The sequence below is a fragment of the Notothenia rossii genome (assembly GCF_949606895.1).
Source record: "Notothenia rossii genome assembly, chromosome: 9".
NCBI classification, from domain to species: domain Eukaryota; kingdom Metazoa; phylum Chordata; class Actinopteri; order Perciformes; family Nototheniidae; genus Notothenia; species Notothenia rossii.
Genome location: NC_136907.1, coordinates 53,091,377 through 53,119,199, shown reverse-complemented (window position 1 = coordinate 53,119,199; position 27,823 = coordinate 53,091,377). Strand labels below are relative to the sequence as shown.

General features: G+C 41.6%; 1 protein-coding gene across 2 annotated transcripts; it reads right to left on the bottom strand.

Moving 5' to 3' along the window:
- Positions 1-172: 172 nt before the first annotated feature.
- On the bottom strand, positions 173-24,650 carry dnm3b (dynamin 3b). 2 transcript variants are annotated; one of them, XM_079648021.1, is made up of 21 exons: positions 24,350-24,650; positions 23,699-24,023; positions 21,350-21,423; positions 21,017-21,166; positions 19,961-20,164; positions 18,750-18,848; positions 18,416-18,576; positions 17,742-17,884; positions 17,438-17,573; positions 16,357-16,424; positions 15,200-15,338; positions 14,543-14,629; positions 13,471-13,541; positions 13,223-13,277; positions 11,605-11,718; positions 7,383-7,492; positions 5,461-5,575; positions 4,381-4,545; positions 3,696-3,928; positions 2,883-3,056; positions 173-1,740 (listed from the first exon to the last, which is right to left on the bottom strand). In XM_079648021.1, exons 2-21 carry the CDS (start codon positions 23,857-23,859, stop codon positions 1,698-1,700), a joined length of 2,502 nt encoding a protein of 833 aa, XP_079504147.1. In that variant the 5' UTR covers positions 23,860-24,023; positions 24,350-24,650; the 3' UTR covers positions 173-1,697. The 2 variants fall into 2 exon arrangements, with proteins under 2 accessions (XP_079504147.1, XP_079504146.1); XM_079648020.1 differs by having other exon boundaries at positions 2,883-3,059; positions 24,350-24,649.
- Positions 24,651-27,823: the final 3,173 nt, after the last annotated feature.

Sequence of the window (27,823 nt, the reverse complement as noted above, 5' to 3'; positions counted from 1 at the left end):
AAAATGACTATTTGTCTTTTATAAACATACATTCATTTTATGTTTGTATCAATGATTAAGCAAGCAAGACATAGCGTATTGTTTTGAGTAAGTTATTATTTTTGCTTCACCCTTTTCTACCTGAATATAAATCCTAGTGGCTTCAACAATAAAGGCCCCTTTGACAAAGTGAGACATTATGAGGAAGAAGTTTATTGAGGAGCGATACAGAGACACAGAAAAGAACAACTGATGCATTCTCCAGTTTACCATTATGCCCTCTGCTAAACAAAGCCATCACACTCTCTACAACTGGAACCGTTTCGATGTTGGTCTTCTGCAGATTCTTCTTCTTCTTCTTCTTTTTTTCAACTATCCAATTCTCTTTCTACATTTAGCTTTGGCAATATAGAATTTTATTTCATGCCGGTAAGGCAGTCTAAATTCGAGAGAAGAGAGCATTTAGTGAGTAGAGACACAGAGAACGATTAAAGCGCTAGGATCCTTGATGAGGTCTTAATAGTCCACAGGTACAGTATCTCCTTATCATTACCTATTTACATCAGAACACAGTTTAGGCCCACATACACAATAACAAACTGACAGAGAAGCACGACACCACCTTAAACTCGGATTGAGACGCTGACTGGCTTTCGATGGCTGTGAGAGAAAAGGAAATAAGAGAGGCTAGAAGATTTGAGGAAAGAGAAAGAGTGCTAGTTTGTGATGGGCATGGAGTTGCATGTTTCAAACCTGAGAATAAGGCTAAATTGTAACATGTAAATGCATGTTCGTTCGTTTTTCCTCCCCACGAGTCAGCGTCTGAATCTGAGCTTAAGGCTGCAGGGGTCAAAACTTGACCATTGATACAGCACAGGTGGACACCTATGACGAGGTTAAATGCATTATTGAGGCTGTTTCCATATAGAGAATACTGAAGGTGCTCCTCAGCCTTGCTATGTATGTATGGCTGCTACTACAACACAGGAACAACTCACAAAAGTCCAACATTACATTTATGATTCGTCATTTAACAGCTTTGACCATGAGAACGAATACAACTGAAACGCCAACGAACGTGCAGACGGACAGCACATGCATCCTCACACACACTCATACACAGGATTACTCGCGCACAAACACGCACACACACTACCTTCTGTTCCTAAGAGAACATTGAGCTGATAATTAACACTGAAGGGTGGGGCGTTATACAATAAATTAATACAATACTAAATCATACCCGAGCCTACATATAGGCAAATTAGTCCCTGCCCCGTATACACACACACGAAACGCACGCACACACACTCTACATACACACACTCCCATGCAATAAAAGCAGCTCATGTGCCATGCTGCATTTTGGAATGAGTAGGGCAGTACGACTGCTGAGCGTATTGTCATGTAGAAGCAGCAAGTGGGGGATTGTGAGGGGAGAAGGGGGGTTTCCAGGGACTGATACCGGGTAGTGGATCTGCTAAGCAAACCTGGACCACAGGCGAGCAACAAGCGCGCGTACACATACACCACAAGACAAGTACCATACTGTACATAGATATATGGACATCGTCACCTGGCAGGAAATTGAGGGTCAAAGACGTCAGTGTCTGCACTAAAGGAGGGACCAGGTCGGCAGAGCCATGGCTAATAGAAGGAGGAAGAGGATGGAGTGGATGACGGGAGGAGATAAGTGTATGAGGAACCCATTTAGATGTTTATGGTGGGGCTTGTCTTGTAGGAGACGGAGGGGGCCGCCGGCTTGGGTAGAGAGTGATTGATAATGGAAAAGTGTGAGAGAACCGGACAGATAAGAGAAGTCGAAAGAGGAGTGAGAAGAAAAAAGTAAGGAAGACAAAAGGAGACAAGAAAGGAGACGAGATTAGTCTTCACACAAATGTAGGAACTGCTACGTTTCAGAGTGCAAATTGTACTAATGTCTCTCACACAGAGTCCAGATGATCAGTGTGAAGATTGTAGATACTAAAAATGAGCAGTTAGATGAGAATATCGACACCACTGCTACGTTTGCATGCTACTGAAGCTACCGCCAAATGCCTGTTAGCTTAGCTTATAGAGACTAGAAATGGCAGGGAAGAGCGACTCAGGGAAAAACTTTCCAAACGATGGTGCATTAAGTATACTGGGGAAACTTGAACAGTGAGTGAATTTTGACCATATATTGTTTTATTCAATTGCACACTGCTACTTGATGGAAGTGACATTTGCACTGTTAGCTAGCTAGCTATTAACGTTGTTGTTTGTGGTCATTTCTTATGGACAGCAGTATAGTGGTACGTTTAATAAATTGTGAAAAATAAAACACATGTATACGTTATTTTCAATAGTGCTTTGTTCACCAGAGCAATCAAGATCTTTGGTTATGTAGCCAAGATGGTGATTGTCGAGTGCAATACATTTCCAGCATTCCACACGCATCTGTTTAACTGTTTTGAATGCCCCATCCACGTACTTATAGTGCACAGCATTTTGCGATAGATTTGCTTTGGGACACACTTTAGCACTCAAAATAACACATTGAAATATAGAAGTATTCATATTGAGACACAACAGGTCTTCATCACAGCACACAGTATGACTTGTCATAGTAGGAAAAGCACAGGTGTTACTAACGATGGAACCTGAAATCAAAACAGCTAATTTGAATTCAGCCGTCGTTCTTTTAATTAGTTGCACCTGTTCTTATCCTTCTGCAACAAGTAAAAATGTGTTCTGCGAAAAAGGCTTTTATGTTGAGCATTTCTTTCAATACTTGAAAAGACAAACCAATTGTATAATTTTGAGTTCAATGTTAACCATACTGTTACACAACTTAGAGAGCAATCAGGTATGTTAGAGCATGATGTCATCCTGACAAATAGTTATGTGAAGGCTTTGTTTACCTGGGGATGCTAGGAGGGGCCCTGTTAGGGCGGCTGGGAGCCTGGGGGCTCTCAGCAGTGTTGTTGAAGGGCCCCAGGGGTCCTGGGCGGTTTGGTGGTGGCGGGGCCCCTCTTGGAGCCGGGCGCTGGCCTGAAGACATCCTCCTGGAGGAGGTGGGGCTGGATGGAGGAGACCTGCTGAAAGGAAAGGATAAAGGAAGGCATGGCAATATAACTCATTTTGTTGGACAACTTATTGTTCCAGAAATAACTGCAATTTCATTTTAAGACCACTGTTATAATGATAACATAGTAATGTAGACCCTTGATGAATAATTATAAATAAAATGTACCAACAAAATTAAATTAAATGGAGTCACAGGCTCATTTAACAATGATTTCAAATATTCAACCCTTGACAAATGGTTGTCACAGACCTAGCCCAAGTCCTCTAATGTGAGGGAAAACTCTGCTTGTTACGCTGGCATCATGTCGGCAATTAAGTCAGCAAGATGATTAAGGTCATGTTGAAATATTGTTCCATAAGTATTTAAAGTAAAGAAAATCAAGGTTGTGCCTATATATATCATACGATTAGTCTTTAGTGCAAAAATGATTGAGATCATGTCCATATATCATTAGATGATACTTTAACTTGAAAAATATTAATGCTTGTCTATGTGTCTTTAGCGTAAAATATATTAAGGTCATGTTCATATAGATATATATATATATTTTGGATATATATATATATACACGTAAGGAGATGTCCATGAATTGTGTTCAGGAAAGAAAGAGCACATAATGTTATCAGTTTAACTAAAGCCACTTTACCTGCGACCCCCTGCTCCTCCCACCCAGGAGTTATCAACAGGCGGAGGCATGGGGACGGTGAAGGTGGTGGTGGAGATGTCCCCGATGATGGCCAGGGCCTCCTTTAGGGCCTGGTGGGTCCTCAGCACCTCGTCCCTCCTCTGGGCCTGCTCCTGGGACTCGTCCATCAGGGTGTTCTGGTCCCCGGCAGAGTACAGCTGGGCCAGCAGCTCCGCGTTGATGAAGTCCTTCACCTGGAGGCAGGAGGAGGCGGTGCAGGGAGATGTATTCAAATAGTTAAATAGAATAAATAAAGCATATGCCTTCTAATGGCATTTTCCTCATCAAAGGTTAACACTTTACTATTGGGATCATTAATGACAGTGTTATATTTAGAGAGAAGTAATTACAGGTTATATCTTTTAACTAATAATCAGAATTGGTTTTATTACCAAATATAAAATGTTACCATTTAACAGTTGAGTTGATTGTAAAATAAATACAATTTAGGATCTACAAAAGCAAATAGGCTTTGTAAAATACACCCCTAAATGGATTGTTTACGAAGTATACGAATCTCAGAAAATGGGCCAGTACACGAAAATGTTTAGTTGTTGGCTGTAGCGTGTTGCCTTTATACAGTAACAGCAAAGGAAATATGTCTACACGTCCTATAGAAATGAACTTCTGAGTAATCTTTTCTCACATTGTTGATCATGAGATGCATGATGGTTTTGGGCATGAGGTCCCGGATGCACTTGTTAACAATAGCCATGTAGGAGTCCACCAGGTTACGAATGGTTTCCACTTTACGCTCCAGCTGAGGGTCCATGGAGAAGTTCTCCGTGGCTGCGGTGGTCTCACTCTCAACCTGCAGAGGGAGAAAGGAGAGAGACTTTTCAAACAATGAAAGAGAACTAAATGAGAAAAGAGGGCCATACGTTTACAAAACACGTCGGTTAATAGTATCAATCACTATTTGATACAGAGGGCTTCTTTCTGAAATGAAATCTTAAATGTAAATGTAATGTATTTATTCCCAGTATTTCCCTACAAAATAAATAAATATAGAAAGAGTTCTAAATGTATTTAAATAAGAACAGGTAAATACAGTAAATATGAATATATTAAGAAAAGAGTGGTGCGGGAATGAGTCCTAAAGCCCAGGAAAGAGTTAGCATTTTGCCACTTCCGCTTCCCTTGTCTCAAAGTCAACGTTCTTTTTTAACGGGTCTTCGATGCCTCTAAAAAGGCCTGCGGTTAATACAAACTTACTAGATTTTTATGTTTTGTTCAACAACATAGAATATGTCAGTAAACATACCACATGTGAATGTCTAGCTAGCGGTTGCAAACAAGTGGCTAAATAAACTACTTATCCACCACACCGGAAATTAGCGACCTTTAGCTTAGCGGTGGTGACACACAGCCATGAGACCGCCATGTCGTTTGTTTATAGGCTAATGTTAGCATTTTTACTTCTTGTGATTGCATTCACTCTTCAACTGAGTTGTGTTAATATGTGTCGATTATCCTGCTCAACAAAATGTGTAAGTAATAAATGCGTGTCAAAATATCTGGAATATTCTGAAATACTCCAAATACTAATGGAACCATGGCATTGATTATTGTCGAGTGAACCCTCGCGATGTTAACTTCCTGGTCGGCCTCCTAACATACATACAGTTAATCCCCACTCTAGACAGACAGATGGAAACTAAAGGTAGGAATGTGTAACCTAGTGGGTAAAGGAGCCATTGATCAGAGAATTAAAGAGTTTGCTAACCGCCATGACTTTCTCAGGATAGACCCCGGCACGTAGGAGAGAGGATTTCCAGCTGTCCACGTCCTCCTGTGAGTCACAGGCCAGCTCCAGGGTGCGATTGTCCTTGTAAACATTCCTGAGCACCATGACACAGGAGAACATGCATCCATTTTAGACCACATGTGTGTGCATATGATTAAATATTAATAACCAACACTAACTACCCTTTGAATGATTATCTTTTTAGAAAACATGTGGACAATGTTCCCTGTTGTTGAAGTGTTCAACAACAGCATAGAAACTCAGACATCTGGAAGTATTGACAGTATTAGGTTATGTGCTTCCTTCCATTTGGGGTATTTTGTTGTTTAACCCTTTCTTAGGTCTTCAGCCAAGAAGAAAGTGAATTACCATCAAACTTTTTACAGAGCGTTCTGCACCGATTACTCAGAGTCCAGGCCTGATCCAGACTTTTTATACAGATTCACCGTGTTATGTATAGGTTACAGTCCTGGCCTGGCTTTTTTTCATACGTTTCATTTATTGAATAGGTTACTGGTTGTAGAGATCTCCACACCACATGTTGTAATCCACAAATAATCAAAGACCAGCTATCACATTTCCAAAATATCATTGGTTGACCATCATATTGAACCAATCTATTTTTAAAAACCGAAGAGCCTGCACTGCATCTTCTGGAAACTCTTTCCATGCTTTTGCAGCACAAAGTGGGAACATTGTTTCTGTTCAGAGAAACACTTGAGTGGGATAGTCATTCTAAAGAGTTCCTTTTTCTAAAAGTGGATTTATATTCTGTGAACAAGCGTATAGACTTTAATCGTCTAAATTGTGTAAAGTACTAATTTAGCTCATTATCATTTGTTTAATGTATGAATTAGCTTTTAATCCTGTAATTAGTTTAGTAGCTTGTCTCCATTTATTTTACGTATATTTCAATTCTAAATTGTGATTCTGGAATGTAAGTGAAACTAAGATTTTGTCATAACAGTTAAATATTTAATTGCTTAAATAAAATAGAAAAATCTTCTGATTATCTCCAGCAGGGGAGAATATGTATGAATCTCTTTTTCTTTTGTATTGTGCATGTGGAATTTAGGTGAAGCTAACCTCCATGAAACATTTAATCTTTTACCTCACTTTACTGTGATTATTACAAATGAATAAAATGTGTTATCATTAAAGTTCCCTGTTTGTTAATTCCTACATTTTCCTTGAATTAATAACTATTATCAACCTACTATTACCACGTTAAAGGTGGGGTATGTAAGTTGGAGAAACCAGCTCGAGTGCGCTAGAATTTGAAAATACACAACCGGAAAAAATCTGTCACTTCCTTACAGAGCCCCTCCTCCAACACACACGAACGTGCACATGACCAATGAGGGCACGAGATAAGTTTGTGCACAGATGGAAGGCTGACAGGCAGGTAGACCATCCAGTTATTTTAGCCGGGCCGGCTCAGATGATTGGTCGTGCATTTTACAGCGCCACGGCTTCCACAAATTACATTTTTTATGGATTTTTTGTCAAAGCACTTAAGATATTCATTGATATCGGGATGTTAAGAGCATTCCATGGAATATAACAAAAAGCGTATCTCGAAACGGTTTCTCAAACTTACCTACCCCACCTTTAAGACCTTCAAGTTTGTATTATTATCTGTTGCAGTAAATCACTGTAAAATGTTTGCTTTTGTAAACAAATGCAAATGACAAACTTCATAAACTAAGCTGTAGATCTTTTAGACATAGTTTCACCTTCTCCCAGCCTGCATACGTGCATGCAAGCATACTGTACAAAACACATCTAAAACATATTTCAGCCGCAGCAGCACACAGGCCCTGTATTCTCTAACTCCATCTACTGCATGTGATTGCTGTAAGGAATCTGGTTTTATGTGCAGAAATGAAAGATCTGCTGACCTGGACTCCGTGTTGAAAATACAGAATATGTGCTTGCTGGACAAGAAACTCTTCTCCACATCGCGGACCTTCAGGTTGTCCAGAGGGAGCATGTACTTCTTCTCCTTCTCCTGCAAATGAGAAGAACAGGCGGTATGGATCGTGAGCGCTTCTTATGACTAATGCAATTTTGTTGTTTTCCATGGATTCTTGTGCAACAAAATGTGGCCGTACGAGAAAGGTGAAATGGGGTTTTTAAAGAGGGAGGGGAGCAGAGAGAAAGGGGGTGACAGGAGGGAGAAGGAATGGGGGAGAACATGTGAGTGGGAGGTAGGGAAAGGGGGAGAGGGGGGAGGATAGAGAAAGAAAAAAGGGAGAAGGAGAGCACATGTGGAAGTCATTACAGTGTGGGTCAAGATGCAGTCGTTCTTCACGGCGCGTTTTGCCGGGGGAACGCTGGCAGCTAAAGCCTAAGTAAAGCGAGTAAGTCGGGGGGGTAATGGGGATAAGTCCGGCGGTTGGGGGTCCGGCACTCAAACACAACCTCAGAGGTAGAAGCTCAAGCACGGCTATGACACATGTGTTCATTGACGGACACTTTAAGACGTTTTTAACTTCATCCTAGCCTCCATCTTTTTAAACTCTCCCTGTCTTTTTTCTTTTATCCCTCCCCCCTCTATATTTTCTCAATATTTTTTCTTTCCATTCCAGAGGGGCCCACTTCCTGCCGGATTTTTTTGAAGGAGAAGGAGGGAGAGAGATTAAATGACAGCCTGGCGTTAAAACTCAACATCTGGTAGTGCTTAACGGCACACAGAGAACCAGGGAAGGAGGGAGAAGTTAAAGAGTCGGCGGGTGAAGGAGGAGGAGGAGAGAGCGATGAGAAGAAGCAACGCTAAAGTGGATTTGCACAAAGGTTTGCAGAAGAAAGCCCCCCATCTGGTCCGAAGGTCCGTGAAGATGGTCGCAGGTAAGGATTAAAGAGGATGAGAAGAAGGAAAGACAGGAAAACTCTGCAGACTCTTCTTGTGTTGTATTCCCCGAGGGGTCACCGCGGCCCATATATGGTCACACGGGTCCCCTCCCTCTTCCTCTCCTTTTCTCACCCCCACCATCTCTCTCTTTCCCTCTTTTTTGAAATATCCCCTCCCTGAACGTGCAGCCAGTCTGTCCCGGTCGTCTGAGCGAATGTGCCACGTCAAGGCTGGATACTCTTCATGGCCGGCGTGACCCAAACGGACCGCGAGGGGACTCCGGGCTTAAAAAGGTCTACCAAAACCAACAAATATGGCCAAGACACCTAAACAGTTTTGGGAGACGCGGATGAGGCACATTTTGAGGGGTTTGTGCCGAAAGGACCTGCCAAAATGGAGCGGGGGCGAAGGGAGGGCAGAGCCGCACGGCAGCATCTGGACCGGCAGAACGCAGCGCTCAGGGCCCGGCTCTGAGCTCCGGCTCCGTCTACCCAGTGTTCAGACTACCTGTTCATTATCATACTGGTGTACAGTAGTCTGCACATTGGTTAGACTGGGCACGGACCCTCTTCTGTCTCTCTGATGGCATTTCAGATCTCCGAGATGTGTGTGATTTTTTTATTTAATCCTTCCCTTTCTGCTAATATATGTACTATATTCATCTGTATTTTGTTCATTCTAACACTTCCTTTTCACTTCTGTTCTTGGAATAAACATACATCACCATTTTCAACACTAACTGCCGATTTGATAACTTGCTGTGAAAAAAACCCCTCAGAATTGTAAGATGTTTAGATGCACAAAATGGCGAGCTCTCATAATTTATAGCATGAATGAGTACGTTTGCAGGCTGCTAGCCTGGTGCTCTGATGAAGATGTGGTCCACTAGAAGGGGGGGAGGGAGGAGCGAGTGTTTGGCTGCGAAGCATCCAGCGCAGGCCAAAAGGAACCTGGGCCAATCAATCAAAGAGGAGTTTGAAAATACAGTCAGACACCTTCAGTGAGTTTATTTCAGTGGGTGGCCAAAATGGAGTTGGAAAGACTTTAAGGCAAAGGGACATTTATATTGCTGTGGTGTCAAATAACTGCAAAAAAGCTGTGAGGGAAAGTGTTTGCAGATGGATATGCACAAAGAGTATGTACAGACAGGATGTGTTCGTCCATTTAGGTGAGCTTTTTTATTGTTGCTTTGTGGTTAAAGTAGTAAAAGTCAAATAGCGGACTGTTGAATACTACCCATTATAAAGAGCCAAACAGTGACTCAGCACCTTGAAGTGATAGCTGCGTATGAAGTTGAAGGTCAGAAACAGAATCAAGGGATATTGATTTTTGAATAAAGGGGTTTCTCTGTCGACATTTTTAGATTAGAAATGTGTAATTTTGTTGCCAAGAATGCAAGCACTTCCAAACCACACCAAGTGAAGAAGGAGGGTGTTGGTGTGTGTGTGTGTGTGTGTGTGTGTGTGTGTGTGTGTGTGTGTGTGTGTGTGTGTGTGTGTGTGTGTGTGTGTGTGTGTGTGTGTGTGTGTGTGTGTATGTGTGTGTGTGTGCGTGCGTGCGTGCGTGCGTGTGTGTGTGCGTGCGTGCGTGTGTGTGTGTGTGTGCGTGCGTGTGTGTGTGTGTGTGTGTGTGTGTGTGTGTGTGTGTGTGTGTGTGTGTGTGTGTGTGTGAGAGACTTTTACATATGTCTGTAAATGATTTTGGTTTCAGTTGTGTATGTGTGTGAGCAGAATCGGATTGGCCATCGGGAGATTCGGGACTTTTCCCGGTGAGCCGCTCCCTTCGGTGGGCCGCTGGCTCTGGCATAGGTGGGCCGTGGACTTTCACACGTGCATGTGACTATAGAAAGTTCACGGGGTGTAAAAACTGAAATATACGAGGCGAAGCCAGCGCAGGCTATAATTTCCTACATTACCACACTAACATATCGAATGACAATCTGTGCACGCGGCGCTGTGCGGCCCCTGGGTGCCGTTTGAGGGCTGAGCATGTGTTCATATATTTTGGGTGAGCGTTTGCTCTGGATTGGGACTGTTCTACATGTGGAGAGAAGAAGCGAATGCCTGAACTCCCAGCGGAAAGAGGTGGGGAGGGAAGAAAGAGAGAGAAAAGGAAGGCAAGCTCAGAGACAAAGAGAAGGATGAATGGGAAGGAGTGAAAACAAGAATCAAAACTCTTCATAAGTGAAATTAGAAAATATTAAAGTGGACTAACAATCGATACTGGATTGTCTCTATCAGTTTCTCCTTTCTCCCAAATTGCATCTCTCTTGGACCTGCACCATCAACAAGGTTAACAATGCAGCAGCAGCAGCAGCAGCAGCAGCAGCAGCAGCAGCAGCAGCAGCAGCAGCAGCAGCAGCAGCAGCAGCAGGCTGAAGGAGTTGCAGTGTGTCTGCCTATCTACACTTGCTGTGCAGAATATCCTCCAACCTGTACAGCAGGCACAGACAGGCAGATAGACATCAGCCCGCCAAAGAGCCCTAAAGAACGGACCAAAAGCTGCAACCAGTGTGCTTCTCTCCAAAACCAGCATGGCGTTGTGAGATATAATGATGTATTATCAATGATAATGAAAATAAAATAATACAATTCTGCTTTAAAAAAAAACTCAACATCAGATCTGTGTTATTCATCAATTCATTGTTCATTTCTGACTCCATTCTGCACAACATCTGGCCACTACAGAGGAGGATTAGGGTCACTTCTGGAAAATGTATTTTCAATCTGAGTTTAAAGTCAGAGACCAGATGGATTAAAAGATGAAAGCATGATAAACAATTCATTCCACATTTCTTTTGTTTTGCTTTGATTGTGTTTTCTTGTATGTGGGTTACGTTTCTTTTCATTCATTTATTATTTTCTGCCCAAATCCTCCCTGTAATGTTTTATTGTACTGTATGTCTTAAGTATTGGTATTTTACATTATTTATTTTCTGTCTTCGTTGTAAATCTTCAAATTTTGACTTTATCGTCAAAATTCTGACAATTAACACAGATCTCAAATAAAGTGTTCACGTTCAGCCCTAATCTTCTTCCATAGAACATCAGTTTATTCTGACCAAATCTCATTGGCTCATCATCCTGATCTTAACATTAAGGTGTTCAATATCAATAATATTAAATATTACACCCTCTGACTCCAGAGAGGAAATATCTGTCTCTTCTGTTGCTCAAATACCCTTGAAAAAATTAAAAATGAGTTCAAAGACACTAAACATTTAAGTGTCTTTTTATTTTTAGTCTCTTTTCTTTAAAGCTTAAACTCACCTCATCATCCTTGAACCAGGAGAGGCTCTCGGCAGTCAGCACAAACCAGTACTCCTTGGCTCCTCCCTTCATGATGCTGATGTTGTTGATGGTCAGCCAGCCTTTGCGAATGACCTGAGGGGAGGGCAAGGTCAAAAGTCAGAAATTGCTCCAAAGTAAAAATGACAGGAGCTCTTCATCCATAATAACTGGAAAACAATGAGCTTAAAGTCAATAAAACGCTTTGTAAAGTTGAAGTGGAACTGCAAAGCGTTCTAGTGTCTTTCAGCTCATTGTTTTGATTATATTTCCTAATAAATCTGATAAAACAACTCACTCGCCTTTTAAAAAATCAACTCCAAACAACATATCATGGCTAGAGCTAGCCCAGATGCATCAGTGCAGGTAAAACAAAGCATGAATTGCGATGAAATGTGTGTGAAGGTTGGGGTTAGGTGTGTGTTTGTGACCTAGCATGTGACTGTGTGCCAGTGCAGTCTCATTCAAGGAACTGTGTGTCCACAATGCCACAAGCAGAGCCCAGTGTTAGCTGGTTAAGTGATCATTGTGTTAAGTGCTTCAAGCACACAATAAAGTGTGTGTGTGACAACTGGGTATTAACCCCACAAGCCCTACACAAACAGGCACTGTGCCAAGTGATTATTAGGTTAGATCACTGTCAGTCTCGCACCGCCTAAGACTCACTAAGGAGGTTACCCAAATCATTACAAAGCCTTACTGTCTTTGGCCAACAAAAGAGGTCTGTTTTGTGCCTGGTCACTAAAAGAACACTTTTTCAGATTTAGAGATGATTATTTAACAGCCAAACCAAGGACATTTTTGATTTCTATTTGTGGTTGGCAACCCCTTGTAGTCTGCGGACGCTGGTGGGTGGAGGGGGTGTTAGAGAGTAAACGTTTAGAGAGGAAACTCTTACAATCAGGCCTGATGCGGGAGGAGAGGAGGCCTGCAACAGGAAGGAATGTTGGGGATTTTAGGGAAAAAAAGCAACTTTTCTACTGCAATTAAAAGAAAAACGCCTCTGCCCAGAAGTAGCTAACACAGCCAATTTGCCTTTCTTGAACCCGTCCAGAGTGAGAAAAACTGACTCTTTTTTTGTTCATGGTGCCGGAGAACACCACACAATGGGCAGAAGTGTTACTGCAGGCACAAAATGACATTGCAAAACCATAACCCACAATGAGTGATACTCACCAACAGACACCCATAACAGGGCAGCTGAGATTCTCACTAAGGGATGGGGATGAAATGCAAAGTGGCACCTTGATGACACAGGAAGGGAGTTCAAACAAAGGGAAATGTCTCAACAACAACACCAGTGATGATGGTGGCATAAAGTAATAGAACCCAAATCATAAGACCAAACAAACAAATTGGTGCCTCTAAGCAAAATACACGATGCAACATATCAAATAATAATAAAATATAATAGAACATAAGGCTACGTATAATGTACATAACATAAAATGTGTGTGAAGATTAACTAAAATGAAAGGATCAGATCTTTCATTTGTTGTATTTTCTCTTCAGTAGCCATCCTGCTGCTGTGTAGGTGTGCATTTACTCCATTGACCTTCCGCTGTTTGTGTGTGTCGTATGAGACGTGACAGATGCTCACCTGATTTACAGCCGAACTCTGGCTCTTATTACTCTGACTAGTCCTCTGCTGCGCACTGTGGAGGTCAAACAACAACACAGAGGGAGAGGACGGGTGGATGAAGGGGAGGGAGAGGTGAATGAAGAGGAGAAAAAAACATGACAGGGTTAAGTGGATCTTCAAAACATTTGTTCTAAGCAGCCTGACATGTTTATTCATAAATAATCTATCATGGTGGAGATATGCTAACAGATAGATGGAGTCTTTACTTAGCAAAGCCAATGAAGTCTTCGTGGTTAGTGTTGATGTATGAGAGCTGGATGTCTATCAGCAGCAGAACCTGTAACAACACAAAATATTAAACATGAAATAGGTCATTTTTATAGAAATACAGTCCTTTGATGTTTTCCTCAATACTCCTATTCCCTTTCTTTCAAAGAGATGGCATAGAAAATTGATACTCATCTTATTAAATATTTGCTAATTTGCATAACTTTTCAGAACAGGATTCAAAATGTTTTTCAAAATCGTTTCATTTTGTAGACATATAACAGTCAAAGGTTTTTAAAGAGGGAATTTCAGATATTACATAAAATCACTCGATTAATATTAATTATACTAATACTATTACTGTCCATTCTTTTGACTAAAAAACGAATTTTGAGAAAACCAATAGGCTTATACAATCAACAATTGTAAATAAGAGATATCATCATTAAACGTAACCAGTTGATTACTAACATAAAGGCAATATTGTTTCCAAGATTGTTTCACTAGCTTAGAAGTTTTCTAAAACTGAATGTTTACATTTGAAAACAAGATGTTATTTAATTCTAAATGGGTAAATTAAGTAGAAATCTACAGACACAAATCAGTAAAATAAACACTTAAATGTGTAACTAACTATTTCAATTTCCCAGAGCATAAAAAACATTGCTGTTGTGGAGCCTAGCTAGCAGCTGGTTAGCTTAGCCTAGTATTAAGACTCAAGGCAGGGGAAAACAGCTAAATTGTCTGGCACATCAAACCACAACTTTTTATTTTCACACTTGACTTTTTATAAAGATTTAACAAACAAGACATAATGTGTGAGTACGTTAGCTTAAAAGCTCTTGCTATGTTGGTTTTCCACGTTTCCAGTATTTGAGCTAAGCTAAGCTAACAAAATGCTGCTTGTAGCCTCATTTTTATCATAAAGACCAAAGCTTTACTCATAAAGTATGTGTTTTGTATGGATACAATGACAGATATTAATATGAAACTGTTTACTTGGCATTCATTTCACAGACATTCCCTTGTAAACAAATATCTATGGCCGTTATTACCAACTAAGGATGTTACCTGATCCTTGGCCCGACCCTCTCTGTCTCGAATATGAGTAGTCACAATCCTCTCAGTTTCCTCTTGCAGCATGGGGAAGCATTCCAGCTGAAAAAAAAACATTTTACAGCTTAAAATGACTCACTCCATAAAATGAGGAATGTGGAACAAATTATAAAACACTTCGAAAAAACTGAATTTTTCAAATGTGAGCTCATCTTTCCATTGCTGTTTCTTTCATTTGTCCATCCTCTATCAATTACCCTTTCTTCCTTAATTCCTTCTTTGTTTCCTGCCTAATTCCCATAAAAGATCTCAACTCTGTAACTTGTCTCAAAGCAACGTGGTTCAGATTGTGCACTCCGTCTATGATTTATGTTCACGTGAGCAGTTTAACTAAGTCATTCTGGTGGCAATTATATCCATGCGTTTCATGGTTTGTATGTCAGCTAAATATATCAATATTTGTGTTTGTAAGCGTTGGTCGTTGCTGCTGAATTGGGTTTTTGACAACTTTTCTTTTTTCATTTTCCAAATGTCAAAGCAACAAGTCATGCAGGCTGTTTTTATTGCAGTACGTTTAAATTTAGTGTGGTTGTGGGGCATTGCACTGTTTTCAGAACCCAATGGCAGAAATATACATTTGCATCGATGCCGAAAATAAAGCAGGTGAGTTACCTTGTTGGAGCACTGGCGCACGGTGTTAATCAGTTCCTGGATGACCATGTCCACACACTTGACGCAGGGCCCCTTCAGCTGCATGACCTGCTTCTTCACAATGGCCTCAAACGCCATGTCTGGGGTGAAGAGTCCAGTCCTGAAACACACAAAAAGGGAGGGAAAACAAGTACAATTGTGATGAAATTATGTGAATCTTTATTTTGGTTGTGTACTCTATACAGTCCATTTCGAAGTAAAAGAATGGTTCAATGCAAACATTTGTAATTTGTTGTGTCAAGAACCAGGCATAGATATTGGAGCTGCTATTGTATTTGTAAGGAATTCATGCTTAAATTTGGTGTTTTCTTTAAATGTCAAATGCTTTTTAGCTTGGGTGGCTATTATTTTGGTTTTGGTGACTAACCACTGCTGAGCCAGTGGCGTAACTATTGACGGTGCAGCCGGTGCAACGCACCGGGGTCCAGAGCCGGCCAGGGGCCCATGCCACAAAAAAAAAATGGCATTGACCGGTTCACGCAGTCTTCAAAGTAACCAAGCAACCTAAATTAATTTGTAATTTGTCTGTCCAATGACCTTGCTCCCTTTCATGTCATGTGATACCTTGCGTGACGAGCGAACCGTTTAATCAACCTGTACTGTACTGTAGCTAGCAGCAGCAAGTTTGGTAGCATTATAAAAATGTAGTAGCTTGCATTTATAATGTACAGCAAACCAAAGCACAAGAGCGGCGCCCAAAAGAGAAAGGACAAGAGAGAACAAGGAGATGTAACAGCTAAACTGACAAAATTAGACTGTAAAACAATATTTGCACCGGGGCCAATCACAACCTTGTTACGCCACTGTGCTGAGCCAATATAGAAACACACAGCGGCTAGACTGAACATTTAAAAAATAAATGACATGCTTCTCCCTTATTCATAAATTCCCATCAAAGGGATGTATTATCAACCAAATTCATGCATTTGTATTTCTATTGTGATGTTTTCTGCTCAAAATCAACATATTTGTCTGTCTTTAGCTTGTGAATAAATGTTTTTATAATGCCAAAGGGTAGTGATAGCATCACTGGTTGGTATATCAAATAGATGCTCTGGAACAACAGCAGAGGTTATTGAAGATAATCTATGTTCATATTTTGGGGGACAAATTCCTACCTGATACCATGGATGTTCTTAATGGCATAACTGATCTCGCGACGCATCTCCTTCTCATCACACTCCATCTGAGGGGAACAGAGAAGAGGAATTTAGATGAGCTTTAAACATTTGAAAGATGACGGCATGACAAAAGAGAGGATGACAGAGATGATAAAGAATAATTGTAAGGCTAAAAAAGAGAGGAAAAAGCAGCATTTGCACTATGCATTTGGAGATGTATTATTCATATGGAAGCTATCATGCTGAGGGTATACTAAAGAGAGACTGTAAGAAGATACAGAGATTATAAAATGTGTATGGGAGGAAACAGAAGAAAACTAAAGGAGGAAATAAACTCTGCAAAAAGGTTAATTTAGTTTTATATTCAGCCTTCAAGACTTAATTGTCCTAAAATTAGAAAAAGGAAGTCTACTGGGGGTGTCATTATTTCAACTGTTCCCCATCCACTTTCCTTTGTTTCAGGAATATTCAAGAGATGAGCCTCACTATCTCAAGACAGAATAAGGCAAAGGACTCAGAGCAACAGCTATTAAAGATATCGAGTTCAGAGGCTCAGTATTCTAAGCCTGGTCTTAGTTTTTTGTCCTATATTACCTTTGTTTATGACGTTTAATAAAATATGGTTCTAATCAGTCCCTGAAAAAGAGCAAATTCAAAACTCTGCTGTTGATGAGTGTCCCCTTAAGCTAGCAGCTGGTTAGCTTAGCCTAGAACTCTGGTCAAGAGAAAACAGCAAGCTTGTCTTGATCCAGCACATCAAAACAAAAACCTTTTTTATATATTTCACTTCTTTGTAAAGATTTAACTAACTAGTTATAAAGCGTGAGTTAGTGAGCTTTGGAGGCCTTGGGATGTTGATGTTGATGCCTTCGCCAAGCTAGCTGTTTCCCCGTTTCCAGTCTCTGTGCTAAGCTAAACGCCTGCTGCTGGTAGCTGCCACACAGGGAGAACAGGGAAGAATAGATGGATGGATGGGTGTTTTTTCAAATTTGTTGTGTAAAATAACTACACCCCATCAGATGTTTTCACTTGTTTTTTTTAAGTGCCATCTTCTTCTACAATTTGTTCGACATATCACCTTGACCAGCTCAAAGGGAAAACGCTCGTGGAATATGCGGTTGATTTTGGCTCCACCAGACAGCTCCACTGTGTCCACCTGATCACCTGAGCCTTCAATCCTTTTCTCAAAGTCCACAGAGAACTGCTGCACCATCCTGAAACAACCACAAATAAAGATAAGATGATAATGATACAAAAAAAGACCAGAAATTACACCCTGCTATTGGAAATTGGTGCCATGGGAGAAATGAATTAGGTAAGATATATTGCAGGATAGTCAAGCTTTATGACTAAATTGATGCAGAGAAAAAGTAGGCACTGACTGCAACAGCTGCTTGGTTTTGCGGGACGGGTCATCAGGTCGGTATCCCCGGTATTCCTCTGCCTCCTTGTCCAGAGCCAGCAGCTGGGACTGCAGCTTGCTGCGGAAAGCTGGCAGGGTGTCCCGGATGTGGTTGGTCAATTGCTGTGGAGACACAAATCCGACAAAACTAAACAAAATACAATCACACGGGAGCATCGATGAGGAAAAAAATGTCATTGGCATTTTGGCTGTACAGTGATGTAACAATAAAAATACTATTCTTCACTGTAGGAGCCTCAATGCTCTTTAGCCCTTATTTTTTATCATGACATACATAGTCCATCTGTTCAGAGGTTTGCTGTTTTCTTCCTGGGACAAAGAGTACCAAAAGTAACAAGCTTGATTTAGCCTCTTAGCGACTATGTTATTGGAGATTTAGTCTCTACATTCGCAGTAATTGTAGATAACTTTCATGCAATAAAAATGCAAGGAAATATGGAATGCCTGCCTGAGAGAAATGATAAATTATTCGGAGCCGAACTAGAAAGAACAAATGCATTTTCCACCTACTGACAATCACGCATCACCCACACTGATGTGCGGTACAAAGGAAGTGAAGAAATAAAAAGCCGCCCAGTTATTAATTATGTAAAGTGCACTGTGGAAAAGCACTGCGAGTAAATCTATGATCACCTCGTTGAGCACTCTCTGCAGCCGAGGGGTGCCCATTTTTTCAGCCATGTGCCTGTATCCCGGGTGGGACAAGAAGAACTTCCTCTCGGCCTCCAGAGCTGCCTTGATGTCTTTCTTTCCATCAATGTCCTTCTGACTGCGGTTCACCACTCCAATATAACCTGGAAAAGAATGAAAGAGGTAAAGGCAGGGGTAATACGTGGAGATAAACAGAGAGAAGGCATGATAGGACTGTGTTTGGATACAGTGATTAAGTGCACAGAGAGAATTTGAGAGTGAAAAGAGAATACAAGACCTGGCAAAGCTCAATCTACTGTAAAACACACACACACACCTCTTCGCAGCGGCAGCAACTTGTTCTCCAGTACTTCTCGGGCATCTGTTCCCTCATCCATCAAATCCAGTTTGGTGATTACTCCAATAGTCCTTAGACCTAGAAAAGGGATCACAAATAGGCAGGGATGATGTAACAGAATTTATCAAATGCTGTTTGGAAGTTTAAGGCACTGTCTTTGTATTCATCATTAGGGTGACCTTTACAGAGTGAAAATATACCCAGCTTCTTAAAAAATAATGTTTTCAGATGGTTTTTTTCCAATGCAGTTTTTCATCCATATCCTTTATGTCTTTCCCTCTTCCATGTTTCTTTCTTCCTTCTTCCTTTGAAGCAATTTTTTCCGTTAGCATCCCTTCCTCCTTTCCCCCCCATGGCTGTATGAAGAGAACTGGATGAAATGTTGGGGGGGGGGGGGGGGGCGTTTACTCCTATGAAAGTTGCTCAGTGGTGCATGAAGCATAAATGGCCTGACTCACAGGAAAAAGAATACCCGGATCTTCCAGCGATCTCCTGCACCCATAGGGCCTGTAGAGCATGCACACTCGCATTTCCTTAAGCCCCGTCACGTAGCGGATTGGAGTCATTCACTTACAACTGTTATCCACTGATTCACAGATGTCTCTTTCTAAGTGTAAGCCAATGGTTAAAAGTATTTTTGGGGCCCAAATGACATCCCGCTCTGTCACTGCCACAGAGGTATAGTAACTCCATTTGGCCACTATGACAATGTGCTTCCTCTGGGCTTGGCTCCCCCTGTATTCCTCTACCTTACTCTCCAAGTCTGATATCATTCACCCAACCCACAAGGTGAATGTGTCCTCCTCTTCCAAGCTAACTCATTTTCCATTCCTGTGTCCTCACCTCCTGTCTGAAGGTCAAACTCTTTGGGTATCAAATACCTTTCTCCTTTCTCCTTTCTCCTTAGCCTCAGTTTTTGTGTATTGAAATCTCTTATCATATTTTCCTCTTTCTCCTATCTTTTGATGCTCTCCTTGTCCTCCATTTTCCCTTTCTCTCAGCCCCGTGTTTCTAATAATAATGACTCTCCCTGTGGATCAATTCTGCTTCCACATTCAGAGAGGTCAGAGAACAAGGTAAGCACCATCGCTACAGCTGACGGAGAATCAATGTATTGTTCAGGTCAGTCCCACTAACCACAAGGTCGCCTTTTACCTGCTGCATTTATTTCCATTTCGCTCTCTCCTTACCCTGTGGATCGACGTCCTTTGCCAGTTTGAGAGCGTCGGAGTTGGCCAGGTCAGAGTTGGCCGGGGTGACGGCCAGGATCAGGCAGCTCTCTCTGGTGATGAACTGCATGATCATGTCTCTGATCTGCTGCTCGATGTCCACCGGCTGGTCACCAACCGGCACCTTGGTGATCCCCGGCAGATCGATGAGGGTCAGGTTCAACACTGCACACACGGAAGAATCACAATTAAAATATTACAGTTGCTCCATTTTAGAATAAAATAAAAGATCAATTAAAAAATTAAATTAAAATATTTAAGTTAAGAGTCAAATGTGCACAAGAAAATATTTGTATTTAATGTTTAAGTAATAATTAGCAGTACAAAAATGTTTTTAATAAAAAAGAATAAACATATTTGTATATAAATAATGCTGAATCGCAGTTTTAAAGGTGCATTGTAACATGTACTTGAATGTGTACATGGATGCTCAACATTACTGTGGCCTATTGTGAGTCAAAAAAGGGTATTCATTATTTAATTAACTTATTTATTTGCTAAGTGGTTTATGTTTTACTAGTGTCCTCTTCAGCATGAACAATTCATTTGAAATGAAAACCATATGTTTAGTTACAGTAGACCCCCGACCCAAAATCACCAAAATATAATTAGTCTCTGTTTAAAAAAAACTGTATGTTTTTAATGAAACTGATGAAAGACTACATTATATCTGGGCTGCATTTGCTCTTGCTAACATTAGGTGCAATGGCCTCCAGGATAGAAATACCTGAAAATGTTATGGGAATCACCAGGGAACTATCACTCCATTTTAATTTTACCTATAGGACTGCACGATATACTGAATCTCCCTCTTAGAATGTAAACATTAAGAAGAAAATGTTTGTGTAAAACCCATAAAGGCCTTGTTAATAATTAGCAATTATAACCGTCGATCTGTATCTCAGCCTTTCAAGAAGTAATAGGTCATAATAGTGGGTGCTACCTGCAGGATGCATATGAGGTTGACCCTGAAATAGCTCTATACTTGACAGTGTAAGTTGAGTTATGTCTTCGCACCGTGAGGGGAGTACACCCGCAGGTTGATGGGGATGGGGGATATGCCTTTGTTGGCCCCGACGGCGCGATCCGTCTCCGCTTCGATCTCCTGACGGACCTCATCGAAGTCTGTGAACTTCTTTCCTTTGCAATGCAGGAATTCAGCCCATTCTAGGAGGGAGGAACATTGAGATATATAACTGGGATTAGTGGTGGCAGCAGAGAGCAAACATGATGCCAGTGTGAGAAGGGAAAAAAAGAAAGCATAAAAAACACAGACATTTTTTTTAAATGGAGAGGGGGAGGCTGTGTTTGAGTGTGAATGCTAGCATGTGTGGGGGTGTGCGCACCCACCTGCAGTGGCGCTGATAAGCTGCAGAACCAGGGGCCTGCGGGTGACAATGCCAGATCCACGGGGCAGAAAGTCCCTGAGGAAAGACAGCCAATCAAAACTCATTCCATCAAACCACAGTCAATAAAACATGCATCAAAGAGTTTACAGGCATGGCTATTTGTGACTTAATGGTATCTTCATCTTGAGGCTTTCTTTTCCCTTTGAAGGGCAAATGTATTATAATTATACCTTATATAATGGAATGACAGCCACTGTAGGCCCTTCAATGTCACTAATCTGCTTCGCACCAGTCCAATGAGTGGAATGGAGGCCATTTTTAAATAAAACAGTAACTCCTAAAGCTTTCAGCTGCTGCTGCTGCAACACAAGAGGAAAATCTGGCCTGATAAACAACAGGTCTAAATAAAGAGCAGCGTCCCTGATTAAGAGCCCTCCTATTTAAACAATAACGTCTCCATTTTTGGAGAGGTTCAACACCAACTTGTTTTGAGTGTGTGGGATAATGTGTCCATTACAAGGCCAGTGACCCCAACTGACATGTAGACTGTCTTTACTCCCTTATAGACATGATGTGTTACATTTACTGTCATCATGTGATCCTTTTCTCTTATAAAATACCGTGCACTTTGCACATTTGGCTTTAGATTTCCCTACTTGTGTTAAAAATAATACCTCTTAAAATTGCACTGCTGTTCCACTTTAAATTATATATACTGCACTTGTTTTATTTTTATTTGTAATTGGTCATTTTACAATAGCCTTTGAAAAAAAGTTATATATTTCCTGCTTTTTGACAACTGAATTCTTGTTATTGTGTGGATGTAAGCACCACAAAAACAAATTCCTTGTATGTTTATTCTGATTACAATGTCACACACCTGACCACAGCCCTCAAACCCCTATCCTGTGCTAAAGGTCTGTTCCAAGAAAACCTTATTAATACATACCGACCCACGGAGCTCCCTCAAGTGGGAAGAGGTTAAAAATAAATAAAGACAAGCCCACTACTTGTCCATTTAGCGCTGTGCAGGGCCAGATCTGGACAGATGGACCATTACTCAGCAGCATGACTCTCAATGAGGGCTGGAACTGGACAAATCAATGCATCCATCTGGAGCTGCACACATGCATTTCAAAACGGCACAGAAAGAAGCCACTGAAGACAATCCAGCTCATGTTGCACTTCCACAAATTGGGGGACTTGTGAGCGACAGAATGAATAAAAGCTTGAAATTGCAGCAACAGAAGCAAAGATAATTCCCTACAATTGGTCAGGCTTCAAACGCATTCAATCCTTCCCATAATGCAACTCAACAGCATCTTTTCTTATATGTCCTGCTCTGTTTTCTGTTCCTCAACATCTCCAGTTCCCAATGTTTTCTAATAAGAGCTTGCCCAAATTCAAACAACCTTAATGACATCATCATAAATGACCCTGATGACATTGTCAAGGTGACACATTTTGAAAAGCGAACTCCAGAGCCACATTATAATACAGCTGCTTTCAGAGGCCTAATAGTGCTCTCAATAGCGAGTCAATGACCTTTATGTAGAAATCTGGTGAAGTGACACTTTAATTTTTAACATGAATTACATTTGCATAGACACTGCGACAGCACATGAACTGCTACTAATTACTTAAGTGCATTTTACAGCAAATCCTGAAATGGACAATTACTGAAAATATATATATCCAACCCTCTTGAATGCATGTGCTCTAACACAGAAAGGAACCACATTGTTGGGCAGTTGTTGTGGGATGTGTCTGTATTTCAAATGGACTGATTTAACACTGTACTTGATGTGAGCAACATCATGTCACCCCTGGCTGCCTGATCCTTGCGTTGAATTAAAAAAAACAAAGCTCCTGCTCATAATTAATTTGTTGCGAGTGACCAAAATCCAGAGCGAGAAGATGAATATTCATGTGTGTTCTCAGGAGTGGGAGCTGACATATAGCCTACAGTATGGATGGTGTTTTTAAAATGAACACGTGCAGTGATGCATCTCTGCAACCAGCAGTTTATACAACACAGCATATGACATCATATTTTTGGGGGTCAACTGATTAATGCCTTGCAAAGGGTGCTTGGGAACTGATATTTCTAGGACTGAGGAAGACTGCAGTGTGAAATCCCCAAAGATGCTGCTGTAACCCAAATACCACTCTGTCAGGAGCCATAATAAAATAATATTCTGCTCGTGAAGGTTTCTGCTCATCACAACAACAGCCTTAAAGCTGGATGGTTTGAACTCTCCACTGAGAGAGATTGGCCCCATAGGCCTCTTATGTCATCCTCAAGGTTACCAGGCGAAGGGATTATCCTATTTGTGGTGGTCATTTTTACCTGCCTACAAAGTTCTCCAGCACGGAGCTCTTCCCGGCACTCTGCCCGCCGACCACCGCGATCTGCGGCAGGTCCAGGTTGCACGCCTGGCCGATGTAGCTGAAGGCATCCTGCAGCTTGTTGACCAGCGGGATCAGATCCTCCATGCCACGGTTTCCCATGGTGCCTTTGGGATCAGAGAATATAAATGGAGAGAGAGAGAGATAGAGAGGATGGAGGGGGGGATTGTGGCGCTGCTATATTAGTCCAGGATACCGCGGTGCTTGTTCGTGGAGTGAAGTCATCTAGCCGCGCATTGCCCCGAGCCAAGCGAGGGTCGCACCGACTGAGGAGCAAAAGAAGAGAGGGGTGCAGAAAAAAAAGAGAGAGATGAGAACAGACAGGGACAGACAATTGCGCAGTTGCTCAGCAGAACCACCATAACCTCTCTCTCTTTCGCACAAACACAAACATACACGAAGCCTCTACTTTCAAGGGCATTTGATGAGTGGAGGCTCCATATTGAAACAAGGATCCACAAATCACGCGCGATTGACATGAAACCAAGGCAACAACAAACGTCGTGCAGATGCGGGTTGATATTTAATAAAAGACAATAGCATGCAGTGAGCTGTTATCATGACAAGGTGTTTGGTGTTGTGAGCAGCCTACCCCGCCTCAGTGTTTTCCGATGGTCGCTGTCCAGTGCTGAAGCGACGCGCAGATCAGGCAGCAAAGACGAGACCCCGGACGATTATACAAGCACCACCTGCTATGGCGGTGCATCAGCTTGATCCCCAACTGCTGTGATTAAAATGTCTTCGCATGTGGGCTTTCTGTTTTTCCGCACGGCTGAATGTCAGAGCGGTCTCATCCCGAACACAAATGTGACAGATTAATCTCTCTGTTTTTTCTCCTCGCCCCCCTCTTCCTTGCGTTCCGCGGTGTAAATTGCAACGCTGAGCCTCGCTCCTCTCTACAGCGTATCGACGCGGCGGCGGACCAATGAGAAGCGCCGGTTTTGAGACGAAAGAGGGGCAACGCGGCACACCCATTGGCTGAGCAGGTACAGGTTTGGCCTACCTGAGCCCGCCCCCTGTTTACATCCGTGCCGTTGGTTGTGAGTCATGCGGCACGGCTGCGCATCGCTGCAACAGAAGAGGTGGACGCGCTCCTTCAGATCCCCTGCAGTATAGGAGCAGAAAAACAGCTGTCGTTCCTAGCGTTTCATTCATGCTACAGAACATGGCAGTCATTTCATGTCCCATATTAAGCTGCATATTTTTGATGACTTTGACATTGTCACGATCCATGTTTGAACAAAAGGCCCACGGGCTTTAACTGGATAAAAAAAGGCCAGGGGGCTGATGGAGGCGCTCATGTGGAATGGACGCTGCCATTCTGCTTTAACCTCTCCCAGGACAACCTCTGTTCCGATTCACAATGTGTCCTCCACACCACATGTCCTATCATTGAGTGATCTATAATGAGAAATCTAATTATACAGCTCTTCTGCAAAGATGTTGAATGAATGGGGGTTTGACATGCATCGAAGACATTACAGCTCTGCCTCCCTCTTCCTGTGACTGTCAAATCTGATCGATGTAGTCAGTAGGCCTGTTTGCCCTTTTCATTATGGCCAGGCCTCTGGAGAGTGGTCCAGTCTGCATCATGGTGTAGTGAGCTGGGGGGACACTAGGTGGCAGTAACGACTTTACCACTGCAGCCCTATCTGCCATTAGGATAAAACCAACCCCGGAATTAGAAGGAATGCCTTATCAAATGTGTATTAGGCCTATGTCAATTGCAAAGGGAAACACAATGTTTAATTAACTAAAGTAGCCCTTTACAAATTATTCTTTGAAGTGATTGTTGACTTTTAACCATCCTTGGGTAAGGAGAATAAATGTAACAGGATGACATCATCAGGACACTAAAAAGGTCACTGTATTCCCTTACAGTTTCATAACATAACAGATCAAATTCCTTTTTTTAAACCTGGAACACTTGCCTGATTACAATGTACTACATAATACATTTTAGAATAAAGATTGACATATTACGAAGTAAAACCAAAGCTCATCTTCCAGTTCATTATCACGGTACAGGCAAATGCTTACTAAATGATGCTATTTCGAAATCTACTATTTAGTATAGGTAGGATATCGCAGGTTTTCATTTAGGCTACTTTCATTCTTCTTCTTTTGTTTGAATGCTGTAGATCAGGGGTGTCTACTGTCACTCAGGGCTACATACAGAAAAACATATGAAGGGCTGGGTCCCTCACTAGCGGTGAAGTTATGTTACATATAATTTGTTAGACGCTTTTATCCAAAGCGACTTACATACATTCAGTACCATGGACAATCCCCACAGGAGCAATTTGGGGTGAAGTGTCTTGCCCAGGGACACAACGACATGCTGACTGCAGTGGGACTCGAACTTGGTATCCCCTGATTCGAAGTCCAGCACTCTATTCACTGAGCCACAGTTGAGTTATAATTGATCAAAATCAATAAAATGTAGGTAAATTATACTTGATACTTGAATCAATCAATCAATGTTTATTTATATAGCCCAATATCACAAATGTTACATTTGTCTCAGTGGACTTCACAGTTTGTACAGAATATCAGTATGACAATACGACACCCTCTGTCCTTATACCCACACATCGTACAAGGAAAAACTTCCGGAGAAAACCCACAGTTTAAAGGGGAACATGGGAGAAACCTCAGGGAGAGCAACAGAGGAGGGATCCCTCTCCCAGGACGGAGAGACGTGCAATAGATGCCGTGTGTAAATCGGAGAGATAATACATTTTACAGCGTAGGTAGACCAAATGTTTGGAAATGCATGTGTCTATAATAAGAAGATGAATCTACGAGGATGTCCACAATCCTGTGGGAGCCATCAGGGAAGTAGTATGATGAGAGTCAGGCGGGAACACAGTGACAGGTTCAGCCACGACTCGAAGTCCAGGACTCAAATCCAGGACTCATGATAGAGGATCCAGGACACAGGATCCAGGACTCAGGATCCAGGACTCAGGACTAAGGATCCAGGACTCAGGACTAAGGATCCAGGACACAGGACCACAGCAACAGGATACGCCACGACTCAGGATCCCGGCGTAGATATAGAAACAAAAAAGAAATTTGGGGAAGCTGGGTTATTCGGAACATGAGAGTACACAGGTACAGACAGAAGGAAGAAGTAAGGTGTCCCCCGACAGTCTAAGCCTATAGCAGCTAAACTAACGTGTCTACTAAGATTTGTTAGAAAATGTGTTCAACTTGAATTGACTGAATTTATTTGAAAGTGGGCTTCTTAACACATGAATACTGTATAATATGTTTACATATATGTTTAAGGAGTACAATATAAGAAAAGCACAAGTTTCAGGTGTGGCCCTGGTTAATTTGCTGAAGGCCAATTCAAAGTGGACAATGGGTCGCAGTTAGCCCCCGGGCCGTAGTTTGGACCCCTGCTGTAGATAGACACGTGATGTGTTTAGCAAAACTACTATGTATGCTTGATAGACATTTCCTTTGTATTGTCTTCAATGGCATTGTATTAGATATTGAGGTAATCCCAAAGTAACGGAATGTAATCTGGTAACATTACTTTTTTGTTGTTATCGATAAGGTTATGGAGTAACAGCAGATTTGTTCCGTAGGTCAGGTATTTAAGGCTTGAACATATGGGTGGGCCTGTTTTCAGCCCAGGAGCTGGTGGTTAGTTTAACGGTGACTGTCCACTGGGGGGGACACTGTTAAAGTGAGGATGATTCAGGGGCCTCAGGGCTGGACAGGGTCCCCAGGTCATTCAAGAAAAGTCATTTGCAAGGAGCCAGGTACCTTTAACGAGGAAGAAGAAGTAGAAGAAGAACTTTTTTAGGGAATCACTCTTGTAGATATATCCAGCATCAGACACTTTTTATGCTGCTATGGACAGCCTTGCACAAATGTACATTTTTCACAGATTTTGAAGTCACTGTTATTTTGTATATATTGATTTTTGTGCTTTTATTTGTCTTTAATGTGTGCATATGTATAAATGTGTATATATATGTATATACATATTTGTATACATATTTGTATATATATTTGTATTTTGTATTCTTTGTGATTGTGGGAAAAGGTA

What these genes read in the sequence shown, in the direction of transcription:
- dnm3b (XM_079648020.1), bottom strand. Translation starts at nt 23,859, where the DNA reads ATGGGAAACCGTGGCATGGAGGATCTGATCCCGCTGGTCAACAAGCTG. An exon ending in GGAGGAGCAGGGGGTCGCAG is followed by an intron (nt 3,060 to 3,695) that starts GTAAAGTGGCTT and finishes CTTTCCTTTCAG; the next exon opens with CAGGTCTCCTCCATCCAGCC. An exon ending in GCCCCTCCTAGCATCCCCAG is followed by an intron (nt 1,741 to 2,882) that starts GTAAACAAAGCC and finishes TCTCTACCCAAG; the next exon opens with CCGGCGGCCCCCTCCGTCTC.